The sequence below is a fragment of the Macaca nemestrina genome, chromosome 4, assembly GCF_043159975.1.
Source record: "Macaca nemestrina isolate mMacNem1 chromosome 4, mMacNem.hap1, whole genome shotgun sequence".
Classification (NCBI taxonomy): Eukaryota; Metazoa; Chordata; class Mammalia; order Primates; family Cercopithecidae; genus Macaca; species Macaca nemestrina.
In genome coordinates, this window is record NC_092128.1 from 82,179,836 (window position 1) to 82,198,092 (window position 18,257).

At 38.5% G+C, this 18,257-nt stretch overlaps 1 protein-coding gene across 1 annotated transcript in view; it reads right to left on the bottom strand.

Annotated features, from left to right (window-relative positions):
- Positions 1-18,257, bottom strand: part of LOC105475597 (thrombospondin type 1 domain containing 7A) — a 501,118-nt gene that overhangs the window by 248,551 nt on the left and 234,310 nt on the right. The window contains exons 3-4 of the mRNA XM_011730984.2: positions 2,886-3,134; positions 87-268 (exon numbers count right to left, since the gene is read on the bottom strand). Of these exons, the coding sequence (XP_011729286.2) occupies positions 87-268; positions 2,886-3,134 (431 nt within the window). The remainder of the gene's footprint in view (positions 1-86; positions 269-2,885; positions 3,135-18,257) is intronic.

Genomic DNA, 18,257 nt, shown 5'->3' on the forward strand with positions numbered 1-18,257 from the left:
GGATGGCTGTGTATATATCCCTTCAGAGCCATCACATGCTCAGTCAGTCTTTATAAGTGAATTCTTGAGAAGAAAGCAAAGGTTACCTTCTTTGTTCTTGTGGGTATTTAACTGTGAGAGGAGGTTTTCATTGGCCTGCACGCAGTACACCTCTCGGGTCTGGATGCCCCCGCCACAGAGGGCCGTCTGGTTGCCGCGTCTCTTGTCCTGCTGACTGAGCAAAGGGTCCACACGGCACTCAGTCCACTCTGTAGTTCTCCAGCCATACCTAAATAAAGAAAACACCACCAGCAGCAACCATAATTACTGAATGACATGTTTCTCTACTCCTGTCATACTTTCTTTTAATGAAAATTAGTCTCAAAAGCATTTTCCTAGCGAATCCATCATAGATTACATGTATGGTGCATATTTGGTTTCAATTCCTTCTTTATGCTCTGCAGTGCTCCATTTAATGGGGGGTTAAATTTAGGGTGATCCTGTTTTAATTGCAATTACTGGAAGTTACTTATAAATATTTTATGAAAACGGAGCATACTGCTGAAAACATGAAATTTTATGTTCAATTAAGCTGAACCCAGGCTTGCCCTTTCTTGTTGCCTATAAACAAAGGAGGATTGAATATGAAAATGGGAAACGTTCTGAGTGATGATGAACCAAAACATTTGCTTTGCCTTTTATAAAATAAATGAAAACTGCACAGTGTAGCAAAATTATAATTGTGTATTAGGGTTAAAAATTATAAGAGAATAAATCAGAGTTTTCTCTTGATTGTCAAGAGTAAGAATTTTTTTTTTTTTTTTTTTGTGGCACTGAGCATTCCTAATGAGTACTGATGCATGATGCAAAGAGCTGGCACTTCTCATCAGTGGAGCACAGGAAAGAAGATCTTTGATGCTCAATTAAAGCTCCAATCAAGATTATGATGTGAGAGAAATGTCAGGGGATTGTCAGTCCAACATGTGATTGAAGGAGATAGCTAGGGAAACCTTTCCCGATGCCACCGAAGATAGGAAGTGATGGCATTTCTCTATCTCAAGGAAAATGGATATTGTAAAAGCACAAGGAAAATGACTCATGTAGCACTTTGTGTCACTTTAACCAAGATGCTTCCTTAGTAATCAGATGAACAGCCAACATAGGTGCAAATGGATGTGCTAATATTCATCTGAATCAGGCAGAAGGTTAAACTGCCCTCAGATGTCTAATCTAGATTCTTCACTCTGTCAATGGTAAGGTTTTGTGACAGTAAAGATGAACTTCATGCCTGTTTTTAAATTTTACAAGTGGGTATTTGTTGCTTAACGAATTGTGGGACTGGGTCATGAGGAAATAACACCTGACATTAATTTATAAAGGAAGTGCAGCACTCAGGTCAATTCTAGAAACACAGATAATTGATGCCTGGTTTGGGGATTGAAGGGGAAGGAAGCAAAACCAAATAGACCATTTGTTAAGGGAGTTGCAATAAGCATTTTAAATAAATTGAAGTTCTGATTTAGGTCCCACCAAAAAGTCCAATGAGAGGAATAGTCTTTCAATAATGTAAATTGGTTACACATTCTGTGAAAAATGTTACCCCAAAAAAAGGGCATGGAGAAAGATCCTGAAGGATATATATTTATTTTGTTAATTGTGTTTGAATATCTGAGAAGAAAAAGAATAAAGCACCTAGCTTGCAACAAAAATAGAAGAAACTCATAGGAGAGAAAACACAGGAAATCCTGGCAACTTCCTTGAGCCTATTATGTGGAAAGGAACCAGAACAATCAGTGGGATAGGCAGAGACATTGGGGAGGAAATTCTCTGTGGAGGTTTCAGTCACTTTTTACACTAGAGCACAACGGATGAGTCCAAAGTGCTGCAGAATTATATATCTGGTATAAAACATTACTTTTGTTGTTGTTATAGGAATAGTAGTAGTAGTAATTTGCCTCCCCACTGGTTCATAAAGATCTAGCTATATGCATGTTCTTTAAATGTTTGGAATAATCCAGAGATGCTCTCAATGAAGTTCACACATCTCTATTGAAAAACTAACATAAGTTGCTTTATAAATATCCTATATACAGATTAAGCTGAAATATTGCTATAACCAAAATAATTCACAATAATAACTTGGAAATTATATTTTAATACTGTCATACTGCCAAATGTTTCAGAATGTGTCTTATTTAATCTGAATTCAACGAATATTTATTGAACACTTATTTTGTACCAGGTACTGTGATATATGCTAGTAATTAAACAAAAAGCAAACAAGCAAAAAACCCAACCCCTTTCCTAATATTAGTAAGCACAGTCTTTGTCCTCATGGAACTTAAAGTCTCATTATTTTGATGTAGTATTTTGCTCTATTGAACAGGATTTGTTATACAAAGTACTGAATTTTAATAGCTAATGATAATCTATATTTAGAAAGTTTATTTTGCCTTGTGAAATGGAGGTTGACAAACTGTGGCCCAAGATCAAATCAACCTGCCACTTTTTTTATATATCTAAATAAAATTTTAATGGAACACAGCCACACTCAGTTGTTTACATATTACCTCTAGCTCCAATAGCAGTGTTGAGTCATTGCAATAGAGACATGTGTGACCAGCAAAGCTTAATGTTTTAATTATCTACCCCTTTACAGAAAAATTTTGGCAACTCCTGTTATAGAAAATACATAAACATAGAATGGGTGCTAAAAATTTCATGGAGACTTAGTTTGTCAGAGACACTTTTACTCTGTAAAATCATTTTTTTTTAAGGATACTGTTTGTAAAGATATATTTTTGTGTGTGTAAAAATTACTGTTGCTCAGAATACTGTTCAGTCAAAATCAAAGAGCTGAGCAAATGTCGTTTGGGCAGACACTATACCCTTCTTTATTTACTCACATGGCACAGGGGGCAACTCCATCTCCTTGAGACAAACAGGGTTCTTTTTCCTCCAGTTCTGGACACTCCTTTTCACTGCCAATGGGAAACTGCCTGATGGTTCGTGTTCTTACACGCGTGCCTGCAGGGGACACCATGTCGTGGCATGTTTTTGAGCAGGGGCTCCACTCTGACCACTCAGAAACCTGGCACTCTTTGGTGATCACACAGGACTGGAAGGTCATTGGAAGCTTCTCTTGCTGGCAAAAGCTGTAAAAGAGCATTGATATTCTCATTACAGACTCACAGGCAGTTATGAACTTTGTCTTCTACACTCAAGAGTGAATCAACTTGGGCATTTTTATTTCTACTTGGAGGTGTGATTCCAATTTCATTGAAAATACATCAACCTTTACGATGTGGAAAAGCAGTTAGACTCAAAGCTAACATTTGCATATTCTTCTGTTTTCTAAGAGTTGTTAAACCATTCATAGGAAATAGAAAATAAAGTTAATTAAGTAAAATTAGCTAAAGCTAAGTTTACCATACTGTTCATTTTATTCATTTCAGACTTGTTTTAATTTAGAAAATGAGAAACCAAGAACTGTTAACATATGCTAATTTCCATTCTGTTTAGGGAATCAAGTAAATATGCCTGGATAACTGTGATGATTAATACTGAGTGTCAACTTGATTGGATTGAAGGATGCAAAGTATTGATCCTGGACATGTCTGTGAGGGTGTTGCCAAAGGAGAGTAACATTTGAGTCACTGGCTGGGAAAGGCAGACCCACCCTTAATCTGAGTGGGCACCATTGAATCAGCTGCTGGTGTGGCTAGAATATAAAGCAATCAGATAAACGTGAAAAGACTACACTGGCCTAACCTCTCAGCCTACACCTTTCTCCAGTGTTGGATGCTTCCTGCCCTCAAACATCAGACTCCAAATTCTTCAGTTTTGGAACTGAGATTGTCTCTCTTTGCTCCTCAGCTTGTAGACAGCCTATTGTGGGACCTTGTGATCATGTGAGATAATACTTTATAAACTACACTTTATATGTATCTATCTTGTTAGTTCTGTCCGTCTAGTGAACCCTGACTAATATAGATTTTGGTACCAGGAGTGGTTCTAGAGGGACAGAATATTAAGGATGGAGTTCTTTCATTGGTTTTGGGGTTTCTGGAGTTGGCTGCATAATATTAAATCCCAAAATGCTAAGGACTCTACTTCTAATAGTATGGAGAACACTCATAATCCTTGGCATGAACTGTTTAGGGAGTTATGTAAAATAAATGCATTTGATGCTCCTGATTCATCACTCATGAGAGGCAAGGAGTTTAGTGACTCTATACATAATACCTTTGACCATAAATGGAGAACCAAGAAACATAATGAAATTAGTTCGTTGCTCCTAAGTTCAGTGGAAAAGTGATGAAAGAAAATGATGAACTCAGGAATTCTAACTCCTAGCTTCAGAAGCAGATACTGAGCTTCAAATCTACTAAGATTGTTTTGAGAGACTTATCTTCTGTTGAAAAAGAGCTGAAATTGTGGCAATACAGACACAAACTCTTATCATGCGAATGGGTCACCTGCAAGGAAAGGTGTATGCAAAGCCTCACCAGGTGTCTACTGTTAAAGTGAGGGCATTGATTGGGAAAGAATAGGACCCTGCAACTTGGAATGGGGACCTGTGGGAAGACTCTGATGAAACTGGGGACACAGAGTTTGTAAACTCTGATGAAACTTTTTTTTCCAGAAGAAACAACTTCTCTATCCCCAGTATTGGCAACATCCCCTCTCCAACCCATGCTGCCATCAGCCTTGCCACCTTTGTCTGAGAAAATAAACCCTGCACTGCCTGAGGCAATGGTGATGGCCTCCCCTGAGGCAGTTGCCAGGCAAGATCATGTTGATTCTCCTCAGGAGCCACTCCCAACACCCCTGTTTGCTTCTCCACCTATAACTAAAGTCCTGGCAGGCCCCTAGAGGTAAGGTTGAGTATGACCCATGAGGAGGTATGCTATACTTGAGAAGAACTGCTTGAATTCTCTAATTAATATAAACAGAAATCTGGAGAACAGGCATGGGAGTAGATATTAAGAGTGTGGGATAATGGTGGAAGGAAGATAGAGTTGGGTCAGGCTGAATTTATTGATTTGGGCCCACTAATTAGGGACTCTGCATTTAATGTTGTAGTTTGGGGAGTTATAAAAGGTCTAATGGTTTATTTGCTTGGCTAGCTAAAATATGGATACAAGATGCCCACTGTGAGCAAGCTGGAAATGCCTGATCTCCCTTGGTTTACTGTAGAGGAAGGGATCCAAAGGCTTAGGGAGATTAGGATGGTGGAGTGGATTAGTCACTTTAGACCTACTCATTCCAGCTGGGAGGTCTAGAAGATATACCCTTGACCAATGCCTTGCAAAATAGATTTGTGAGGGTAGCACCTGCATCTTTGAAAAGCCCTGTAATTGATCTTCTCTGTATGTCAGATCTAACAGTGGAAACCACAGTCACTCAACTACAAAACTTAAATACAATGGGAATAATTGGATCCTGAGGTGGTATGGGCCAAGTGGTGGCACTCAACCATCAAAGGCAAGGTGGGCATAGCTATTGTAATGGACAGCAGAGGCAAAGCAGCAATCAGAATAGTCTGACTCATGTAGACCTCTGGCATTGGTTAATTAATCATAGTGTTCCTAGAAGTGAAACTGATAGGAAGCCTACTGTATTCCTACTTAATTTATATAAGCAGAAAACTTCTAGGTCAAATGGACAAAATACATTTGAATCATAAAAACAGAATCATGGCCCCTCAATCAATTTCCAGATTTGAGCCAGTTTACAGACTCAGAACTTCTTGAATAAAAGGGAGGCCGGGTCACCTTGGGGAAGAATACCACTATATTATGTACAATTTATGCTGTTAATCTTTCTTCCATCCTTCCCTAAGAAAACATCTGGCCTTTTATCTGGGTAACTGTGCATTGAGAAAAGGGAAATGATCAGACATTTTGGGGACTACTAGACACTGGCTCTGAGCTGACATTGATTCCAGGGGACCCAAAATGTCATTGTGGTCCACCAGTTATTGAGGTCAGGTAATTAACAGAGTTTTAGCTCATGTCTGACTTACAGTGGGTCCAGTGGTTCCTGGTCATTTCCCCAGTGCCAGAATGCATAATTGGCATAGACATATTTAGCAGTGGGCAGAATCTCCACATTGGCTCCCTGACTGGTAGGGTGAAGGATATTATGGTGGGAAAGGCCAAATGGAAGTCATTAGAGCTGCCTCTACCTAGAAAAATAGTAAATCAAAAACAATATCGCATCGCTGGAGGGATTGAGGAGATTAGTGCCACCATCAAGGACTTGAAAGACACAAGGGTGGTGATTCCCACCACATCCCCTTTTGACTCTCCTATTTGGCCTGTGCAGAAGACAGACAGATCTTGGAGAATGACAGTGGATTATTGTAAGGTTAATCAAGTGGCAACTCCAACTGCAGCTGTTATACCAGATGTGGCTTCATTGCTTGATCAAATTAACACATCCCCTGGTACCTGGTATGCAGCCATTGACTTGACTTGGCAAATGCCTTTTTCTCCATTCCTGTCCATAAGACCCATCAGAAGCAATTTGCCTTCATCTGGCAGGGCTAGCAGTATACCTTTACTGTCCTACCTCAGGGGTATATCAACTCTCCAGCTTTGTGTCATAATCTTACTCAGAGGGACCTTGATTGCTTTTCAATTCCACAGAGTATCACACTGGTCCATTACATTGATGACATTATGCTGATTAGATCCAGTGAGACCTAGATTTAGAAGTAGCAAACACACTGGACTTATTGGTGAGACATTTGCATGCTAGAGGATGGGAAATAAATCCGACTAAAATTCAGGGACCTTCTACCTCAGTAAAATTTCTACGGATCCAGTGGTGTGGGCCTGTCAAGATATTCCTTCTAAGGTGAAGGATAAGTTGCTGCATTTGACTCCTCCTACAACCAAGAAAGAGGCACAATGACTAGTGGGCTTATTTGGATTTTGGAGGTAACACATTCCTCAATTGGTGTGTTAGTCTGGCCCATATACTGAATGACCTGAAAGACTGACAGTTTTGAGTGGGGTCCAGAACAGGAGAAGGCTCTGCAACGGGCCCAGGCTGCTGTGCAAGCTGCTCTGCCACTTGGGCCATATGACCCCCCATATCGAATGGTGCTTGAGGTGTCAGTTGCATTTAGGCATGCTGTTTGGAGCCTTTGGTAGGCCCCCAAAGGTTAATCACATTAGAGGCCTCTAGGATTTTGGAGCAAGCCCCTGCCATCTTCTACAGATAATTACTCTCCTTTTGAGAGACAGCTCTTGGCCTGTTACTGGACTTTGGTGGAAATTGAACATTTCATTATAGGTCATCAAGTCGCCATGTGACCTGAACTGCCTATCATGAACTGGGTGCTTTCTGACCCATCTAGCCATAAAATGGATCATACACAGCAGCATGCCATCATCAAATGGAAGTGATATATATGTGATCAGGCTAGAGCAGGTCCTGAAGGCACAAGTAAGCTACATGAGGAAGTAGCACAAATGCCCATGGTCTCCACTCCTGCCATCCTGCCTTCTCTCCCCCAGCCTGTACCTATGACCTCATGGGGAGTTCTCTATGATCAGTTGACAGAGGAAGAGAAGACTAGGGCCTGGTTCACAGATGGTTCTGTATGATATGCAGGCACTACCTGAAAGTGGACAGCTGCAGCACTACAGCCCCTTTCTAGGACATCCCTGAAGGACAGCAGTGAAAGGAAATCTTACCAGTGAGCAGAATTTTGAGCAGTGCACCTGGTGGTGTACTTTGCATGGGAGGAGAAATGGCCTGATGTGTGATTATATACTGATTCATTGGCTGTAGCCAATGGTTTGGCTGGATGGTCAGGGACTTGGAAGAAGCATGATTGGAAAATTGGTGACAAAGAAATTTGGGGAAGAGATATATAGATGAAACTCTCTGAGTGGTCAACAGCTGTGAAGATATTTGTATTCCATGTGAGTGCTCACCAATGAGTGACCTCAGCAGAGGAGGATTTTAGTAATCAAGTGATTAGCATGACACATTCTGTGGACACCACTCAGCTTCTTTCCCCAGCTACCCCTGTCATCACCCAATGGGCGCATGAACAAAGTGGCCATAGTGGCAGGGATGGAAGTTATGCATGGGCTCAGCAACATGGACTTCCACTCACCAAGGCTGACCTGGCTATGGCCACTGCTGAGTGCCCAATTTGCCAGCAGCAGACACCAACACTGAGCCCTTGATATGGCACCATTCCTCAGGGTGATCAGCCAGCTACCTGGTGGCAGGTTGATTACATTGGACCTCTTCCATCATGGAAAGGGCAGAGGTTTGTACTCACTGGAATAGACACTTACTCCTGATATGGGTTTGCCCATCCTGCATGCAATGCTTCTGCCAAGACTACCATCAATGGACTCACGGAATGTCTTATTCACCATCATGGTATTCCACACAGCATTGCCTCTGACCAAGGCACTCACTTCACAGCTAAAGAAGTGTGACGGTGGGCTCATGCTCATGGAATTCACTGGCCTTACCATGTTCCCCATCATCCTGAAGCAGCTGGATTGATAAAGTGGAGGAATGGCCTTTTGAAGTCACAATTACAATGTAAACTAGGTGACAATAGTTTGCAGGGCTGGGGCAAAGTTCTCCAGAAGGCCATGTATGCTCTGAATCAGCATCCAGTATATACTGTTTCTCCCATAGCCAGAATATATGGGTCCAGGAATCAAGGGATGGATGTGGAAGTGGCTCCACTCACCATCATCCCTAGTGATCCACTGGCAAAATTTTTGCTTCCTGTTCCCACAACATTACGCTCTGTTGGCCTAGAGGTCTCAGTTCCAGAGAGAGAAATGCTGCCAACAGGAGACACATCAATGATTCCATTAAACTGGAAGTTTAGTGGAAGTTAAGGTTGCTACCTGGAACTTTGGGCTCCTTCTACCTTTAACTCAACAGGCTAAGAAGGGAGTTACAGTGTTGGCTGGGGTGATTGACCCAGACTAACAAGATGAAATCAGTTTACTACTACATAACAGAGGTAAGGAAAAGTATGCATGGAATACAGGTGATCCATTAGGGTGTCTCTTAATATTGCCATGCCCTGTGATTAAGGTCAATGTGAAGGAAAGTGGATAAGATAAGGAAAAATATGCATGGAATACAGGAGATCAGTTAAGGCAACTCTTAGTATTACCATGCCCTGTGATTAAGGTCAATGGGAAATTACAACAGCCCAATCCAGGCAGGACTATAACTGGCCCAGACTCTTCAGAAATGAAAGTTTGGGTCACTCCACTAGGAAAAAAAAACCACAGCCTCCTGAGATGCTTGCTGAAGGCAAAGGGAATACAGAATGGATAGTAGAAGAAGGTAGTCATCAATATCAGCTACGATCACATGACCAGCTGCAGAAAAGAAGACTGTAATTGTCATCAGTATTTCCTCCTTCTTTTGGTAAAAGCATGTTTGTTTGTGTGCACACTTGTACTAAGAAAGTATCGTCATTTTATTTCCTTTTTCCTTTATCATGTGACATAGATTTACTGACTTCATGTCAGTATTTAAGTATTGTAAACTTCATGTAATAGTATTTTGTTTGGGGATTGTTGCGTTTCCGGTTGTACAAAGGATAGTTGTATTATGTTAGGTATAATTATGACCTTACTACTGTCTTTATTTTAAGATTATGTATTGTCTCAGGAGATGTGTATGGGTTCAAGTTGACAAAGGGTGGATCTGTGATGGTTAATACTGAGTGTCAACTTGATTGGATTGAAGGATGCAAAGTATTGATGCTGGGTATATCTGTGAGGGTGTTGCCAAAGGAGATTAACATTTGAGTCAACGGGCTGGGAAAACCAGATCCACCTTTAATCTGGGTGGGAACCATCTAATCAGCTGCCAGCAAATCTAGAATATAAAGCCATCAGAAAAACTTGAAAAGACTAGACTGGCATAACCTCAGCCTACATCTTTCTTTTGTGATGGATGTTTCCTACCCTCGAACATCAGACTCCAAGTTTTTCAGTTTTGGGACTCGGACTGCCTATCCTAACTCCTCATCTTGCAGATGGCCTATTGTGGGATCTTGTGATCATATGAGTTAATAATAAACTCATATGTATGGCCTATTAGTTCTGTCCCTCTAGAGAACCCTGACTAATATAATAACTTAATACCATATTGTTTAGAATAGAAAAAAATTTAATATGTGCCTTAACATTATTTTAAATATCACTTGAAACTTTAGATGTGATTTTTAATTATAATGTATGCTTATTCAAGTACATCCACTTTTCTGTTCAAACTTTGACACATAGAATACATGTGGGTTTCCTAATTAAATATAACATAAGTATTAATAATATGCATCTATTTACCTATAAACTGTAGAGATATCCATTAAATATACCTTTAATATTTATTTTATCAGTATTTATGTTCAAACTTTTATCTATCTACTTGTACTTCAATTAAAGGGATGGTGGATTCTAAATTATAATGTCTACATGTGAAGATGAAGATGATGGTATGGATGTCATCAATTGGTGGTTCATATACTTTGAAGAGTTTTTGTGGAATTGGATGGATTTGTGTTGATTCGTAGTTTAACTCTTGCCCATTCTCAATAATAATAGTGTATATTTACAAGACACAGGCAACTCTTTCTATGAAAAGCCATCTGGTCCAATGGGAGAATGCACTGATTATTCTGTCTCATCATTCAGTTGCCTTATTTAACTGTGGTAATCAACCATAGAGATGCTGGCCCATTTTAATGCAACAACTCACATTCAGTCTTCTTAATCCTACTGGTAAATGTATGAAAATTACATTCCTAGGAGACAATTACAGCTCAAAGCATCACAGTCAATTTGTCTGAGTTGAGAGGTCTGGGAAGAAGATCTGAGAGTGGTGGTAAAAGGGCTCTGTGAGTCAGCTCTGTTTTTCCTACAACAGAGAGGACCAAACTCCCATTACTACTCAATGTTATGTATTGATGCTAACCATGAAGCAAGACTTTCTCTTTGATGAGCAAAATTTCACTCTTATACTTATGAGTTTATCAATAAAAATCATGCAAAATAATGACTGACACCTTCTGTAACCTCTCTCTTACAAAACTCTACATATTTCATTTCCTTTAGATATATTTCTTATCCTTCCTAATATTATTTTCTATATTCATATGCATATATTATCCTATTTTTAATACTTATTAACTTATTAAGCTCATATTGTATGTGCAGAGAAAGGATTAACAATCTCAGCTTTTTGTAGAGAATATGACCATTGGTTAACTGCCTCCAGTTAGTTACTCTGGTAACCTGATAAAAGACGAATGCCAACTTGTTACTAGATTATATTATTTATGATAAAATATCTCCTGAGATAAATTGCACCTTCTCTGGGGACACTGTGAATATCTGGTAAGCAGTCACAGCTTTGGGCTTCTCTGCATATGACAATTCTTAGAACAGAGCTTGTCTCTTGTGGCGACCTTGGAGACAATGACTGTAGGATCACTTGGAGAGATACAGGTCTTGTGGGAAATAAAGCTTTTAAGCCAGGAGAGCTCCTGGACCTACCTGATGTGGAACTCATCTTGCATCTGAACTGTGCTACATGGATATCTAGGAGAGTTCCAACCAGATGAGCAATGTGTGATACTACAACAATGACAAATTCCAGTTCCAGTTCTGTGTCCTTTTAAGCAGACTGATGCTGGGGTGACTTATGGTAGACTTCTGAGTCTTGAGAATTTGAATGTTTGGTAGAGCCTAAATTTAAAACAACTCACATTACCTCGTTTAATGCCCTCAATAATATTTTTATCTGGATATCACTATTAGTCCCATTTCATAGGGTAGCAGCCTTCGGGAGGTTAGAAAACTTGGTCAAGTTCACATAGAGTAAGCAGTTGACTGGAATTTGAACTTGGATTTCCTAAAAGCAAGGCCCATGTTCTTAATCTTACTTCTCACAGTTTAAACTGGCTATAAATCTCAGTTTGTTAGAGCGACTGCTTTTTTAGCCAAAGCCAAAGTTACTGATATATTGTGATCAACTAGTATCACTATCTCACAGACACAGGATTTGTACTATCTATGCACTTTGCAAATGTGCTGCTTGTCCAAAGGAGAACTTAGGAATTATGGAAAAGCCAAACCAGATATACTTGTCTAATAAATGTTAACAATTTTCAACACAGGTACTAAATATGAGAAATTAGTAGCATAAAGAAAAAGAAAGATATGATATTATATGATTATATAGTTTACATATATAATTTACAGATATGTGTGTGCATATGTGTGTAATGTGTGTGTGTATAGTTTATCTTTTCTATAATTTTTCAATACCCCAAATATTTCAACAAATATGTATTAAGTAACTCTACTTAATACTGGGCTTCAGAAGTACAAAGACAAGATTATAGCAATTAAGTTGGAATCATGTAATTTTGCTAGGGGAGGCACAGAAAGTTACATAAAGTAGTAGGTTACTATGGTGAATTTTAAATTACATATTATAATTCATCATGTTGAGATGAAGGTAATTAATGGAAATATCAGATAAATAGCTTTTTTGTTGTTTTCTTATTTAACAGTGGGTGGGAGAAAATGGATTTTTCCTTAGCCTCAATTTAGACAGTTTTGGGTGAGTAGTGAAAATAAGAATGGAAATTGAAGGCTTAGGTTTGATTCTAGACTGTTATGTAGGTCTAGAATAAGACCTCCTGTGGGTGAGAATGCCATTGAAAGATGTGGCACAAAAAGAAGATGATATTTGTATTTTACGTAGATTCTGGTGGTGAGGTGGGAGAATGAATTATTACACTACAAGATTGAGATAAGAAGATTCTCATGATGATGATAACATTAGTATTATAATAAACATATAATAGCACTTCCTATGTACCAGACACTGTTCTAATCTTTATACGTATAAAATGTACTGAATTATTAATCTGAGATTTACTTCAGAACAATTTCATGAAGTAGGTATTATTACTATTTCAACTTTACTGATGAGGAAACTGGATACAAGCAGGTTAAGGAGTTTTCCCAAGGTCTTGCTTAAGAAGCAGTCAAGCTGAGTGAGGTATGATGATGAATACAGGCAATCCATCATTGAATGTCTACAAAGAACCAGATACTGTGTTGAGTTTTACCTAGAATATCTCAGATAATCCTCAAAACTACTTTGTAAAGCAGAGATCCACTCTATCTATCCACATATTTATTTTTAATAGTTCCTACCAGGAGCTATTCTCTAAATGCATCACTTTTAAAAAACATATTTTTAATAATTAAAGCTTTCTTTAACATCACAATTTTTTAAAAAAAATGTATCTTTTTTCCCAGATTTATTGAGACATGATTTATTTTTACAGACAAGGAAATGAAATTTAAATGTTTTCTCCAAGTCATACAGCTAGAAATGAGCAGGCCTGGGATTCAAACTATATTTTTCTGCTTATGAGGGTTTCAACAAAGGCAACTGTAGTAGAAACTAAAAGGAGTTGTAAACTACAAGAGGAGAGGAATTAGGGACTATAAGACCTGGTGTATAGTTGAAGGAATTAAAAGAGAACAAGCAGCCATTGAATAATTCAGATGTTTCTAACTTTGGCAATCTTGTGAATGACAATGCAGTTCTCTGAAATGCAGAACACAGAATGAGAAGCAAATTTCTGGCAGTTTATAAATGAGTTTAACATCAATTTCTTGACTTGATGTGGATATATCCAGCATATATCCAGTAGGCAGAAACGTTGAGTAGACAGATGCAGAAGTAAAGGCTGGAATTTAGTTGAAAGCTCAAGATGGCATATATGCTTCTTAGAAATCACAAGCATATCAGAGTTCAAAGCCAAGGTCACAGGAGTAGATGAGCATTCGCACACTAGGACTCATTTTATGGCTGCATCATACACACATAGCCTTAAAGCCTTGGTGGGACCAAGAGGACTGTGATGTTCATTTCTTTCATTTTGAAAATGGATAGGTTGTGTATCTTCACTGGACTGGCAAAACCTGAACTGTCACCTGAAACATGTGAATCACATTTGAAAATGCTTTGCTTAGAATTGACTTATTTAACCTCTTTCTTTCATCCCTCCTCTCTCTGTATATGTATATATGTATCTATCTATCTATAGATATAGACACAGATACATGAAAAAACGTTTTTAAAACTTTTCTTCCTAATAAGGAGAAAAACAAACGATCGTTGCATGTTGGGTGTCACCCTAGGTCCACTGCTTCTAATACAGGGGAAGTCATGAAAATGAGCCCAATAATTTCTCATCATTTTGCTGAAGTTTAACATCTGCAGTCTAGGGTACTGGAGTGGAAATTGTTCCTACTGGCTCAGTCTAATCTAAAGTTTTGCTAATCAAAACCTGGGCTGTGGACCAATACCATCAGCACTAACTGGGAGCTTGTCAGACTCCCGCTCCACACTACAAATCAGAATCTGATTTTAACAACATTCCCAGAAGATCCATATGCACAGTAAAGTTTGAGAAACACTGGTCTAGAGCTAACTTCCCCAAGCACTCAAAAAATATAAGCCAGCCAACATTTACACTTAATCTTCATCAATGTAGCCCTACTTCTAACAGACAACAGAAATTCAGTATATTACACAGATAGAATTTATTACCAGATATTAGGCAGTTTACCAAATAATTGGATAGGCTGGAGGAAGAAGCCCTAAGCCAAGTTTCCAGAGAAACTTCCAGCCCTCCGAATTGCATTGCTGTTTCTCTAAAGCTTTTTCATAAAGCTCTTTTCTGTGGCTACAGGAAGCTATGTTGCTGCTGGCACAAACTGCCCCATGAAATGGATACTCTGCCTCTCCTATTGACCTCAGTTCAGAATCTAAGCCCAGCTCCAGAACATGTAATTGTTGGAATCTAAATCACATCCAGGCACCTGGCTGCAAGCAACTTTGGGAAATATCAATTTTAGTTTCCTGCCTTTGTAGTTCAGGAAGTCCCGCTAGTGCAGTGCTAGTCAAAATGTGATCCATGAATGAGGGCAACTGTTTGTTGGGGTGTGCAATGAGCTAAGCACAGGAATTGAGAATAAATACTGAGGCAATTTTACAGCAATTTGAAATTGCTGTGACATCTTTGTGCATGATCAGTGGACCTAACTTGATGAACAGGGTATAGGCTAGTTTTGTTACTGTTGAATTCTATTTTGAGAGGTATGTGGCATGAACTACGTAATAGACATGCAGAGTAAGGCCATGCTACTGGAAATGCAGGAAGTCAAATGAAAACAAACAACCAAAAATGTGACCCTTTGCCCCAGATAGCTTGAGAAGCTCTGCACTGGTGGAGTTGGATGATTCATGAGCCCAACCTATCTATGGGACTCTCCTAAACCCAGTTCAATTCCTATCCCCTTTGTGAGGCTTATCATACTGTAATAAGCTTGTATGACTTTTCATAAATATAAAGCATTTTAGCACTTAAGAATATATTATATGTAACCAAGAGCCATAGCAATATTTCATTTTTAGCCTCTGTAGAATTAGTCTCTAATAAGCACTTATAGTATTCTTATTGAGTTACAAAAATGTTTTCTTCCTGTAAAGATACAAATAAATTTAATACTTTTTATAATAATGATATTACCTGACATCACTTGACAATATTAACAAATTTCCCCAATATTTGTAATGTGAACAAACAATTTAGTGTTCAGAGTAGAGTAAAATATTCATTTTGTGTAAAGCAAAATATATTTGCAGGCTTGTAGACTTTGTAATGACAGCATGGCCACAGATAAATTGAATTAGATAATTTGTCCCAGGAATGAAAATGGCTGTTCCAATACTGGCCTTCAAAATATAAGAGTAATGGGACTTAAGCCATACGCAAAGTGTTACTGTAACTCTATTGACTAATTGAAAAAGGAAATAAGCTTTTCAAGGTAGATGCATTTTTAACAAATGCTAAGACAGCCATCAGCCAATTGACAGGTCTGTAGTCTCAACTCTTATGCTTTCATGTAAAAAGATTATATTTAAAATTATACTCAGATTTAGTACTAGAATGTAATGCTAGTAGGAAATATATACATTTTCCGACAAATCTATTGTTTGCTTTTTCAATACTAACAAATGGGGTAGGAGGCTTTCTCAGTTTTTCTGAGTCCCTTACTTCTAGCAAGACAGAGGACGATGACTGCTGTGCTCATAGACCTAAGATATTCCTAAACTGCCGCCCTTGAATTACATGACCCTGAGTAGGTAGTGATCATTCTGTCCCACAGTTTTTCCATATAGTGAAATGATATTTTACTAAAAGATCAGTAATGTCCCTTTCTTCAATAAAATTGTACAACACTTTAAATTTTTATAACTTACCCTAAGTTCTGATTGGCTTGTGTTTTCAGATTGAATCTTAAAAAAATAGACTTTTCCACCTTTAACTAAATTCAAGTCATAGTCCTTTCTTGAACACAAAATTAAATTTCTTATATTTACTTATTTATTCATTTATCAATTCAAATGAGTGTTCTACAAATTCCCTGAATGAATTTTACTAAGTGTGCCCGTTCCGTCGTGGAATTCAGCAAGTTAGAAGCAATCATTCTTTTGGAGGCAAAATGCATGCATATTAAAGCCGTTTTCCTTGTAAAGACAGAGGTCTTTTCCCTTGCTTTGATATTTGAAAATCTTTTGTTGAGCTGCTGGGGAACATTGCCAAACGGTGTCACCTGCCAGCTGGAGTGATCATATGCTCCCTGTGAAAGCTGAGGGCCATGTTGCTGGTCAGCAGCTGAATGTGAGGATATCAGCACGGCGCATATTTAGTAATGGGATAAACTGCTACGGTAATGAGGCCTCCCTGAAAGAGCCAGTACATAGATTTTCTATCCTTTCACACAGCGAATGCTTGCATGCAGCTGCTTCCTTATCACCCATGCTGTTCCAGGCAGTGAACCATGGTGAAAATTCAGGACACAAACCCGAACGCACCTCAAGTGAAAACTCTAGGTGGCTTTATGAGACAGAGTAAATACTACCACACTTCAAAAATGATGCTAAGTGGCATGATTGATTTTGGTAATTCATTTCATCAAAGGCATTTTTTAGCACTATGGAAGTTTTGCCTGTTAAGAGTCCTGTTTTTAAAACTTAAGAAGGTTAGGAAAGGTAACCAAAAGATACTTTAGGTATCAATAAATTAAAGGAGAATTACCAAGTACCCATTCAAAAATTGATTAACTGTTTCATACTCTATGAAAAGTGAGAGGGAGCAAGAAACTAAGTCTAACATATCTGCAACTAAAGGATAGAGGTTAAAGGCAAGAACATTTTTGGGCAGTAATGATGATTGGAAATTCTTCTCTATATTGACTAGAACATTGGGTTATATTAACATTCACCTGACCTGAACAATTCCCCAATGCTTGGACAACCTGGACGTCCCAGTGATTACTCTATTAGAATTAGTATAGAACCTAGTCATGAAATGTAATTTATAATTCATAAAAATATAAGAAAAAGCAATTCAGTTATCATAAAATAAAGCCATCATTTCCTGCTCCTGATCAGCAAATTCTAGGCTATTTCCCTGGTCTCCTCTTCTTTTCTAAACTTTCATTCCCTTAGATGAGCATCCATAAGCATGACTTCCACTAAAATAACTACAGAAGTGATTCCTATTTTTATTTTAAATCCAATATAATGGTTCACAAACAGAATACACCACCTTCCCCTCAAAATACCTTGCTGCACGTCTTTCCTATTTCTCCCAATTCTTCACTGTCAACTCTCCTCTATGTAATTTGCAACATGTTCTTACAAATCCTTACACCGAACATTTTCAAATTATCTGGTGATTTCCATTTCTACTTTTATAGCTCCAAACCAAGTATTCTACATCTCTTCACAGGTTTAGGAGGATAAACTGCCACTGTTCTCTAATTTGCCCTTGAATATCCCATCTTACATTGCTCTGTCAAAATGAAGTTTCTGACAAATTTATATTAATCCCTGCTCAAGAGCCTACACTGTCTGGGTCAGAGTCAACTTCATCCAGTGGGAGCCCTTCCTTCTGAATTTCAGGGTTCTTTACAGCATCCCCAGCTTCTCACAAAGAAGAAAACATGGCATGCTGAGAACATCATTATCTTTATAGTTCCTGGATCCCTCCCTTTCCCTTTCACTATATACATCTTTAAAAAACCTACCCCTGGCCCATGAAACCTTCATGGGACACGATGTAATAAAAGAAAATCTAAAATATTAAATTTGAATTAGCAAATGAGACA